This window comes from Chionomys nivalis, chromosome 14 (assembly GCF_950005125.1).
Source record: "Chionomys nivalis chromosome 14, mChiNiv1.1, whole genome shotgun sequence".
NCBI classification, from domain to species: Eukaryota; Metazoa; Chordata; class Mammalia; order Rodentia; family Cricetidae; genus Chionomys; species Chionomys nivalis.
Genome location: NC_080099.1, coordinates 70,819,362 through 70,831,549, shown reverse-complemented (window position 1 = coordinate 70,831,549; position 12,188 = coordinate 70,819,362). Strand labels below are relative to the sequence as shown.

The 12,188-nt window shown below is 39.3% G+C and overlaps 1 protein-coding gene across 4 annotated transcripts in view; it reads right to left on the bottom strand.

Annotated features, from left to right (window-relative positions):
* Positions 1-12,188, bottom strand: part of Esco1 (establishment of sister chromatid cohesion N-acetyltransferase 1) — a 77,088-nt gene that overhangs the window by 47,437 nt on the left and 17,463 nt on the right. For 3 of the 4 annotated variants that reach the window (XR_009058307.1, XM_057789021.1, XM_057789022.1), the window contains exons 3-4: positions 6,801-6,900; positions 4,021-6,154 (exon numbers count right to left, since the gene is read on the bottom strand). Coding sequence is in view for 3 of the 4 variants with exons in the window: in XM_057789021.1 (XP_057645004.1) it covers positions 4,021-5,559 (1,539 nt within the window). In the remaining variant the exon portion in view is untranslated. Of the gene's footprint in view, positions 1-4,020; positions 6,155-6,800; positions 6,901-7,310; positions 7,365-12,188 lie in introns of those variants that run through there. The other variant, XM_057789023.1, reaches the window with a different exon arrangement.

Genomic DNA, 12,188 nt, shown 5'->3' with positions numbered 1-12,188 from the left:
CAATGTAATCCCAGCAAAATTCTTCACAGACCTCAAAAGAACAACACTCAACTTCATGCAAAAAAAAAAAAAAACAAAAGACCCAGAATAGCTAAAACAATCCTGAACTTCTGGAGGCATCGCCATTCCTGTCTTCAAACTCTACTATAGAGCCATAGTCATAAAAACAGTTTAGTAGCCGGGCAGTGGTGGCACACTGCCTTTAATCACAGCACTTGGGAGGCAGAGGCAGGCTGATCTCTATGAGTTCGAGGCCAGTCTGGTCTATAAGAGCTAGTTCCAGGACAGGCTCCAAAGCCACAGAGAAACCCTGTGTTTAGTACTGGCACACAGACCAATGGAATCTAATCAAAGATCCTGACATAAATCCACACAACTATGAACAGCTAATTTTTGACAAAGAAGCTAAAATTGTACAACAGGAAAATGGTGTTGGTATAAATGGATATCAACATGTAGAAGAATGAAAATAGACCCTATCTATCACCATGCACAAAACAAGTCCAAATGGATCAAAGACCTCAACATAAATCCAACCACAATGAACCTCATAAAACAGAAAGCGGGAAGTAGCCTTGAATATTATCAGCACAAGAGACCACTTCCTAAATATAGCACCAGTAGTACAGACACTGAGAGCAACAACGGGACCTCCTGAAACTAAGAAGCTTCTGTAAAGCAAAAGATATGGTCAACAAGACAGAACAGCAGCCTACAGAATGGGAAAAGATCTTCACCAACCTTACATCTGAAAGAGGGCTGATCTCCAAAATATACAAAGAAGTCAAAAAAATGAACACCAAAATACCAAATAATCCAATTAAAAAATAGAGAACAGATCTAAACACACAATTTTCAAGAGAAGGCACTCAAATGGCTAAAAGACATTTAAGGAATTGGTCAACATCCTTAGCCATCAGGGAAATGCAAATCAAAACAACTCTGAGATACTATTTTATACCTGTAAGAACGGCTAAAATCAAAAACACAGATGACAACCTATTCTGGGGAGGACTGTGGAGTAAGGGGAACACTCCTCCATTGATGGTGGGAGTGCAAACTTGTACAGCCATTTTAGAAATCAGTATGGTGGTTTCTCAGGAAACTGGGAATCAATCTACCTCAAGACCACTATTGGGCATATACCCAAAGGATGATAAATCATACCACAAGAACATCTGCTCAACTATGATCATGGCAGCATTATTCAAAATAGCCAGAACCTGGAAATAACCTAGATGCCTCTCAATGGAAGAATGGATAAGGAAAATGTAGTTACACATTGGATTACTACTCAGTGGTTTAAAAAAAAAAAAATGACATCTTAAAATTAACAGTCATTTGCATGGAACTAAAAAAAAAAAATCCTGAGTGAGGTAACCCAGACCCAGAAAGACAAACATGGGATGTACTCATTTATAAGTGCATATTAGGCATAAAGCAAAGGATAACCAGACTACAGCCCACAATCCCAAAGAAGCTAGGTAACAAAGAGGACCCTAAGAGAAACATAAATGGATCTACCTAGGAAGGGGAAATAGATAAGATCTCCTGAGTAAATGCAGCAGGAGCTAGAAAAGGCACTCAACCATTACACTCGGACACAACCCCAAATAAAAAGGCATTTTCCCCACTGGATCTGCAACCAGATCCAGCACATTACATGTTAGGCAGGCAGCCCACCATTAAACTCACTGCTCACTTCTAATTGCTGCCGTTATCTATTAAACATCCGATCTAAAGCACCGACTAGCATCTGTTCTTTTTAATTGCTGCCGTTATCTATTAAACATCCGATCTAAAGCACCGACTAGCATCTGTTCTTTTCCGTTATCTATTAAACATCCAATCTAAAGCACCGACTAGCACCTGTTCTTTTCCGTTATCTATTAAACATCCGATCTAAAGCACCGACTAGCACCTGTTCTTTTCCGTTGTCTATTAAACATCCGATCTAAAGCACCGACTAGCATCTGTTCTTTTCCGTTATCTATTAAACATCCAATCTAAAGCACCGACTAGCACCTGTTCTTTTCCGTTATCTATTAAACATCCGATCTAAAGCACCGACTAGCACCTGTTCTTTTCCGTTGTCTATTAAACATCCGATCTAAAGCACCGACTAGCATCTGTTCTTTCTAATTGCTGCCGTTGTCTATTAAACATCAGATCTAAAGCACCGACTAGCACCTGTCTGATCTAAAGCACCGACTAGCACCTGTCTGATCTAAAGCACCAACGAGCATCTGTTCTTTTCCGTTATCTATTAAACATCCGATCTAAAGCACCGACTAGCATCTGTTCTTTTCCGTTATCTATTAAACATCCAATCTAAAGCACCGACTAGCATCTGTTCTTTTCTGTTGTCTATTAAACGTCAGATCTAAAGCACCGACTAGCATCTATTAAACATCCGGTCTAAAGCACCGACTAGCACCTGTCAGATCTAAAGCACCGACTAGCATCTGTTCTTTCTAAGTTCACTTTGGTTTCAGTCCGGGCACAATGACACTGCTTTTCCTAGTTTTTGCATAGATTCAATCTCACTCAAGTTTGGTCATAGCCCAAATGTCTCTAAAGTGAATTTTAAGTATTCTGAAATCTTCAGAGGGACTTATGTCTATTAAAAATAACCTTTTTGGCTTATATGATTTTCTCATGTTCAGGATATCAGGGTATGGTGCATGAGAAACTCTGCTGAGAATTAGAAAACATGTGTATTAGCCCTAAAACCTATCATAATACAAGTGACTTGTTTTACATTCTGTTGTTTTCTCATAAAATTAAATATAAATTTACTTGTAATATAGATAGCACCCAAGTTCTATATTTAAGAAACTCATTAATCAGCATTCCATCTTAGAAATAACTTAAGAAAAAGCTTCAACCACTTTGATAAAAGTTGAAAATAATTTCCCAAAGTAAGCATTAGATATTCCACATACTCAATTATTTTTTCAATTCCAATATTTGCATTATTTTTTCGTTAATTTTTGATTTGGTAGATATAGTTCAGTGGTAGTAAGGATTTCCAAGCCTATGTAAGACTCATCTTAGTTTGATCCTCAGCACCACTTTAAAGAAAAAACAAAACTATAATTTTTCTCTTAAAATACTGATTTATACTTTTAGAAATTTCCTTTGCCAATTGTTCAAAATTGCCATAGAAATCAACACAAAGGTCAGGCAGTGGTGGCACACGCCTTTAATCCCAGCACTCAGGAGGCAGGCAGGTGGATTTGACATCAACCTGGTTTACAAGAGCTAGTTCCAGGATGGGCTCCAAAGCTACAGAGAAACCCTGTAGGGGGGGGGCACCAACACCAAACAACAACAAAAAAGAACAAATCAACACAAAGATGTTCTTTTAAAGACATTTACATTTAACTTTTACATTTCTTCAGGTAAAACAGAGATTGTTTTATCATAGTTGAAATAAATTTTAGGGCTTTTTGGGGGGAGGGGACTCACACATGCTAGGCAAGCTCTCTACTGCTGAACTATGTCTCCAACCCAAATTATTATTATTATTATTTTGGTTTTTCAAGACAGGGTTTCTCTGTGGCTTTGAAGTCTGTCCTGGAACTAGCTCTTGTAGACCAGGCTGGACTCGAACTCACAGAGATCAGCCTGCCTCTGCTGGGATTAAAGGTGTATGTCAAAACCACCTGGCTCCAACTCAAAATCTTAATATCTCAGAAATGGGCACAAGTTCTAAGTTCTAGATTTTTAAATCACTAAGACATATGTTTTCTGTTTTAAAATTAATTTTTTCTTAAAAAGGGACTACTTCTGTGTGATAAAATTAAGAGCTATATTTCTAGTTATGCTCTCCATAAACTAGAAATGGTAACAAGGAAACATGAGAAGCATACACATAAAGGTAGAACATTCTGAGAGCTCCATTCCATGACCATAAGACTGGACTAACAACTTTATCAATTCTTGATATAAAATGTTTCCAATATTTAGTAATAGAAAGAATTTGGCACCTCTATTGCACATAATAAAGATGATTACCTTATTTGGTGCTGACTCACAAGAATGTTTCATCTGATTATCCAATGGTGAATCAGGAGAGGGTTTAATATGATTATCCAAATGACAATTTCCAGGAGCCCTCTTCGTGGCTTTATTAATTTCGATAGCAATATTATTAATTTTAACTTCTTCAGATTTCCTTCCTTCCATTTTATCCTGTTGGCAAGTTACATTACTATGTGATTTCATATCTAAGAATGTATTCTGAGACACTGAGTGAGGCATTTCTAAAACTGCTGGTGAAAAACCAGTTCGTAGTAAGCCCAACGTAGGAGATACTTGAGAGTCCAACTTATGTTGCTGCACAGAGTTAAATTTTGAGAGTTTAATTTTAGTCCAGTTGGAGTTCCTCTTCGTTGAGCTATTTATTCCATTTAGCATGCATTTCACAGGCTTTGTTTTCCTACTGGGAAAGAAACGGTTACACTGCATGTTCTGGTTTGTTTCTTTCTGAGGGAGCATTTGTCTTTCAACATCAGCCCCTTCCAATGTGACTTCTGTAGGCTTCTCCTCATTTATCCTTTCCATGTGTGACGATTCCTTTTTTACCTCCACAGTATCTGATTCAATTTCACCAGCAATTTCTTCACAAAGTTGGAGAATGCTACCTCGCTTATTCTTTCCAGCCTGCTCCAATTCATGATCAATACTTTGTTCAGGCACTAATGGTTGTGGAATTTCAGGGAATTTTGTGCTAGTATTCACTCGTGTGTGAGCTGATTTCCTCAGTTCACTCTTTTTAGAGACCACTGAAGTAGCTGCTTTGAATTTTCTAACCTCAGAAGTTACAGGCACAGGTTTTGATTCTTCTTTTCTAACAGTCTTTTGGCAACACTTTTCAGACCCTTGGATGCACTGAGAACTACAAGTATAAGCTGTCTGAAGCTGTACTTTGCGCTTCTTTCCTTTGGGAGAATGTATTACTTCATCCGTAACTGAATTTTTGTCCTCCTTACAATCAGACTCTACTTCCAGCCCTTTTCTTTTCACATGCTTCCGACTTGCTGTGACTTTATCAGATCTATTCTGAGTGCTGTTGTTGCACTGCTCTCTTCTTGCTGGTCGCAAAGTCTGTTTCCCTGCTTGCGTGTGCCTCTGAACCCCTGTACTGCGCAAAGACCTGGTTGAGCACTCTGTTAACTGCTGCAGTCTTTGTGATCTCCGGGTAAGTTGTTCATTTCCTTTGACAGTTTCAAGTGCTAATTTTTCCTGACATAATCTCCTCTTTTTTGTAGATTCTTGTGATTGTCCCTTCACAATTACCATATTTTTATTAATGGATTTAGTTGCGTTTTTATCGGCTGCCGATGCTGACCTTGTACTCATTCGTGCTCCCAATTCAGGTTGATTTACTTTACTTTTGTTGGAAGATTTAACCAGTGCCTTGACAGCTTCCTTGGAACCTGATTTTTTTACTAGACTGTTTTGAGAACCTTCAATTTCTAGTTCTAAATTCTCATCTTCAATTTCTTTAGTAACTTTGGAGGAATTTTCTTTTGACTTCTCCTGAATGGACATTATTCCTGAGTGATGTCTTCCTTTCTGAGGCCTTTTTGAGGACTATGTCCAGGTAGGTGCAGATCTAAGTACTTAGGAATTTAGTATTATTACTAAAGAGCAGATCTTAAAAATTGACTTTAACTTATATTGATGTACACTTCCAACAGAAATACCAGGTGTTTCAAGTAAGGTTGCTCTCTGAAATTCCTAAGATATGAGAAATGCTGGCATGAATGCTGAAAGGTATTTGCTCTCTGTTGAACGGGGAAATGGAAAGCTGAAGAAAATTAATTCTAATTTATTATTTTCAGAAGTTTTTATTTTTATTAAAATAAACTTCATTCAGATCCAATTTGTTCTAATTATTTTAGTTTCAGGCCTAACCCTATTACTAGGAGTTATTTATCACTGACCTGTCTGCTTTGACAAAATTTCTGACAACTTTTTTCTTCTGAAGGCTACAGCTACTGGACGCTGATGCATTTGTAACATGTCTTATGGCTAACAGGCTTCTTTCCTTGTTTGCCAAGTTTGTTGGTTTCTGGCTTCTATTTAATCTCCTTCGCTTAGTAAAGTACTCTATTAATATAGATTTCCTTTTGTGCTGCCATTTCTGAAAAAATAAAAAATAAACATTAAGTTTCTATATAATCCAAGAAGCAGGTCAATGATAATACTATGCAGAAAAACACCCCAATTTAAATAAAATTTAACTCCTACATTCTTTAGAATAACACAGTGAAGTCTTCAAAACATTTTTATGCATGTTTTAGACTTATTTTAAGTGTATACGTATTTTGCCTGAATATAAGTGTACCACATGCATACTTGGTGCCCGTAGGTCAGAAAGGGACAATGGATCTTCTGGAACAGGAGGTATCAATATTTGGATGGCTATGAGTCAACATGTGGGTGTGAGGCATAGAACCCAGATCCTCTGCAAGAGCAACAACTATATTAAACCACTGAGTCATTTCTTCAACCCCTCTCAAATACATTCTTCAACAGCAACTTATCTTATTGAAAATATAGAATATTCCATATTCAGGGCTGGAGAGATGCCTCAGAGGTTAAGAGCACTGACTGCTCTTTCAGAGGTCCTGAGTTCAATTCCCAGCAACCACATGGTGGCTCCCAACCATCAGTACTGAAATCTGGTGCCCTCCTCTGACGTGCAGGAATACATCGAGGCAGAATGTTGTATACATAATAAATAAATCTTTAAAAAAAAAAAAAAAGAATATTCCATATTTACTTACAGTTCTTTTCCCACAAGACAGAACTGATGTTTCAGCCACCATAACTCAAGATAATCTGATAAAACCATCCCTTATAACTTCTTAACATATTATACAGCGCCTAAAAACAAAAAACAAAACAACTTACTTAAAATGCTTAAAAAGATAAAGACCTAATCATCAACTAACCTCTCATCAAATTAGTCTAATATTTACCAAAGCTCATTTCACACACAGCATTCAATTTCATTGGAACAGTATACATCTATTATATACTGTGAAAAAAAGTTTTAAAATACAAATTACAATTCATAATATAAATATTAAATGTACTAAACTAACAAAGTAAAATTATATGAGGAGAAACTACAAATATATATAGGCAGAAAAAAATGAGATATATAAGTAAAGCTGATTTACTTTAAAACACTTAGGAGGTAAAGAAGAAAATCTATGAACTAAACAAATAATACTGAAATAGCAAACAGAAGTTAAAAAAAAAAGATATTAAGAGCTGGAAATGTAGCTCACTTGGTAGCGTGACTTGCCTACAATGCACAAAATCCCACAGGACTTTGATTCTCCAGCCAGGTGTAGTGGTACAAGTCTATAATCCCAGCACTTGGAAATAAAAGCATGTTGATCAGGATTTCAAGGCCATCCTTAGGCTACAGGAATCCCTGCCTCAAATAATAAACAAAACAGAAATAGGATATTAAGACTAAAGGACTAGCCTAGCAGTGGTGGCACACACCTTTAATCCCAGCACTCAGGAGGCAGAGGCAGGTGGATCTCTGTTCAAAGTCAGCCTGATCTACAAGAGCTAGTTTCAGGACAGCTAGGCTGTTACACAGAGAAACCCTGTCTTGAAAAACAAAACAAAAACCAACAAAAACAAAAACTAAAGGCAATGGGGAAATGGCCCAATGGCTAAGAACACTTACTGTTCTTGCAAAAGACCAGGTTCAGTTTCCAGCACCCACAACAAGTAGCTCATGACTATCTTTAAGTCCAGTTTGAGGATCCAATGTTCTCTGACCTATGTGTGCACCTGCAAGAATTATGTGCACATATGCTCACAAAGTTACATGTACATAAATAAAAATGGATAAATTTAAAAAATAAAATAAATAAATAAATTCACTAAAGAAAACCAGGCATGGTGGCTCACCCTTTAATCCCAGCACTCAGGAGGCAGAAGCAGGCGGATTTCTGTGAATTCAAGGGCAGCCTGTTCTACATAGTGAATTCTAGGACAGTCAGAGCTCCATAGCAAGACACTTACTTGTCTCTAAATGAATAAGTAAAAAATAAGGAGGAGAACAATACAGAAAGACACTGGGTGTCTGGTATCCACACATACATGGCCATGTATACAAATAAGCAATAAGTATGTAAACCCACACAATCTACACACATACAAACAAAATAAAAACTATGAAATACTGAATTTCAAAGAATGTTACTTCTAGGACTTTACAAATAGACCTATATAAATGCATAGATTGATTTCAATATTATATTAACAAAGACTAACTACCCAAACAAATAAGTTATCATTATAATACTGCTTATATCATTGATGATAATTGTACAATAGAAAACCATGCAACTGTGTCAAAGTGGCTCCAAGATTCAACTCAACACTCAGCAAATCCACAAGCTTTATATCTGTTATTCAATTATAATCAATTATTTATTTGTCTGTGGGTTTTTTGTTTGTTTTTTGAGACAGGGTTTCTCTGTGTTACAGCCCCACCTGTCCTGGAACTCATCTGCAGACCAGGCTGGCCTTGAACTCACAGAGATCCGCCAGCCTCTGCCTCCTGAGTGCTGCAATCAAAGGTGTGTGCTACCACCATCTGGCCCCACAAGAGTTTTATACACAAAATGACACCCTGACTTTAAATTTTATTTTGACAGTCTTACCATGTGTCTCAGTCCTTGTTCTACTGCTGTAAAAAGACACACGAATAAGGCAACTCTTATAAAAGAAAGCATTTAATTGAGGGCTTGCTTACAATTTCAGAGACTTAATCCATTATCCTTGTGGTGGGGAGCATGGCAGTATGCTCGCAGGTGCTGACACAGTAGTTAAGAGGCACATAATGATCCACAGGCAAAGAGAAGGAAACTGGCCTTGATGTGAGCTCTTGAAACCTCAAAGGCCACTCCCCCCGTTACACACTTCCTCTAACACTGATACATCCTAATCATTATAATCCTATCAAAGAGTTCCACTCCCTGGTGACAAGCCAGTAGGAGCCTATGAGAGCCATTCTTATTCAAACTACCACCTGCCATTATGGCTGACTAGGAACTCACAGAAATCTGTCTCAGGAGTGCTAGGATTAAAAGTGTGCACCACCATGCCAACCCAAAAAATAATTTTGTTTTCAAAGTGAATCTTGGTGGTGCATAAATACAATCCCAAAAATTGTGAAGTAGAAATGGGAGTTTCAAAATCCAAGGTCATGCTAGGCTATACAGCAAGCTTGACTATATGAGATTCTGTCTCAAAAGAAAAAAAATTCTATGGAAATGTAAATCATGTAGAAAAGCCAAAGAACTACTTTAACAAGAGAAAAACACTCCTAACAGTGGAGCACACTGTTAATCATAGCATCTACAGAGCAAGATCCAGGACAGACAGGGCCACACAGAGAAATCCTGCTTCAAAAAAATCAAGAGAGAATGAAACGAGAGCTGGAGAGATGGTTCAGCACTAAGGAGCATGTGGTGTTCTTGCAGAGGACCTGGATTCAATTCCCAGAACCCACTAGGCAGTTTAAAACCACCTGTGACTCCAGTTTCAGGGCATCCTATGCCCTCTTCTGGCCTCTATGGGCACAAGACACATACACAATGCACACACACATAAACAGGCAAACAGCAATAAAAATAAGTAAATATTTTAAAAACTAAAAGAGCGAAGTTGTACCCGCCTAGTATGTGTGGTACCCTAAATACAATCTCCAACAGTGCCGTCTCCCTACCAAAAAAAGAGAAAAAAATACTGAAATACTGACAATAACCAATTTCCAAGCTTACTACAGATCAACATAACACTGACAAGGACACAAAGAAAAACAGAATGGAGAAGTCATACGTATTTCATTCCCACTCCTCCAACAGGGTCTCAGTATACAGTCCAAACTTACTTTCAATTATCATTAATCCTGCCTCAATTTTTTTTTTTTTGGTTTTTTCAAGACAGGGTTTCTCTGTGGTTTTGGAGCCTGTCCTGGAACTAGCTCTGTAGACCAGGCTGGTCTCGAACTCACACTGCCTCAATTTTTTTAAGCATTTTTCTTAATGATTCTTTGGGAATTTCACATCTTGTACCCTAATCCTACTTATTTCTCAGTCCCTTCATATCTACCCCTCAACCAACTCCCCCCACCCCCCACCCCCGCCACAGCATATCCCACAAAAGAAATTTTAAATGACTCAGCAGTTAAGAGCGCTGACTGTTCTTCCAGAGAACCAGGGCTCAATTCCCAGCACCCATATGGCAACTCACAACTGTCTATGACTCCAGGGTCCATCACTATCACACAGACAAAAATCCCCAATAATTTTTTTAATAAATTAAAAACAAAACAAAAAGATCATTTTATTCCTGCCTCTCCTGCCCATCCAACACTTCTTCACTCATCTGAGTGACATAGGAACATGTACCACGCAGTTCACCCTTCTGTCCACTCATTGTAATGAGTTGCTGGTGTGACTCAAGGCCTCTGGCTTCGGGCACATCATCAGTTCTGGACTCCTTTCAGATGTCCTGCTGTTGCCCCTAGATATGGAGATCCTACAGCTGTGGTTCCACAGGACCAGTTCCTTCACACACTGACAAGTCATAGATGGGTGGATATTGGGCTGGACCAACTCAAAGTCCTGGATGTGGATCTGGGTGGTAGCTGATCCAGTCCAGGCCACTGAGATCACCACCCTCAAAAGGGCAGAGTCAGCTCTTCTAGGTCCCTGCCATAGGGGCCAGCTCTCCCACGCCCACAGTGAGTGGTGGGGCCAGCTCTCCCAGGGGCAGTGAAGGGCGAGTGCTAGCTCAGCTGGGCCTTAGGATTTCAACGGGCATGGTTCCTATAGAACTCTGTGGTAGCATGGACCATAAACAACAGAAATAAACATAGACCCCAGGTACAGCAGGACCATGGACTCAGACATGGCCCACAGCAGCAGATCAGGCCCAGACATTACCACGGCTCCGGTGATAGCACAGGCCACCCAGATCAGCATGGCACTGGCAGCAATATGGCCCTCAGACACAAACATGGTCTCAGTTGGCTGCCTGGACTCCAGGAATCCGCTCAGCCCTTGATGGTAACAGGAGCCACAGACATCAACTCATAACCTGGCTGTTATAGGGCCGTGGAACTAGACATGGCCTCACAGACCACTCAGATTGGCCTGGCCCCAATGGCCTGCCTTAACTTTCTAAGAGCTAGAATTACAGGCCTGTGCCACTCCACAAGAATAAGGTTTCGACACAATGAATCAATGGAAACAAGTCTTCAACTTGTGCCAGTACTGGACAGATAGGAAGCAGCAGCAGCAGGAAGATAGGAAAAACAAGAACATCTTCATCATTCCTTACCTCAGACAACCCACAAATGATGTGGGATTTCATTGGTCAATAAAGAAACTGCCTTGGCCCATCTGATAGGGCAGAATTTAGATAGGCGGAGTAAACAGAACAGAATGCTGGGAGGAAGAGGAAGTGAGACAATCGCCACACCTCTCCTCTCTGAGGCAGACACGATGAAGCTCCGACCCAGGATGGACATAGGCTAGAATTTTCCTGGTAAGCATACCTCGTGGTGCTACACACATTAATAGAAATGGGCCAAGCAGTGTTTATATGAATACAATTTGTGTGTTGCTATTTTGGGGCATAAGCTAGCCAGGTGGCTGGGAGCTGGGTGACAGGAACGCAGCCAGCAGCTCCCACTACACACAAAACTAATTTCAGGTTGATCAAAGACCTAAATGTAAAATTATCAAACTTTTCTGGAAAAAAAAAAAAAAAGGAAAGAGCCGGGCGGTGGTGGCGCACGCCTTTAATCCCAGCACTTGGGAGACAGAGGCAGGCGAATCTCCGTGAGTTCGAGGCCAGCCTGGTCTACAAGAGCTAGTTCCAGGACAGGCTTCAAAGCAACAGAGAAACCCTGTCTCTAAAAAACAAAAAACAAAAAACAAAAAAAAAGGAAAGAGAAAATCTTGGCTATTCTAATCGAAGTTTAGGCAGGAAGATCTTTAATATTCCATTCACTAAGTCCACAAGAAAGACTGGTTCAAAAATCTTCAGAACAGTTAAATGTACCATAACCAAAATCTGAAAACCCCAAAGTACCTTGGAAACAACCCGTAAGTCATGGGGGAATAGACAAA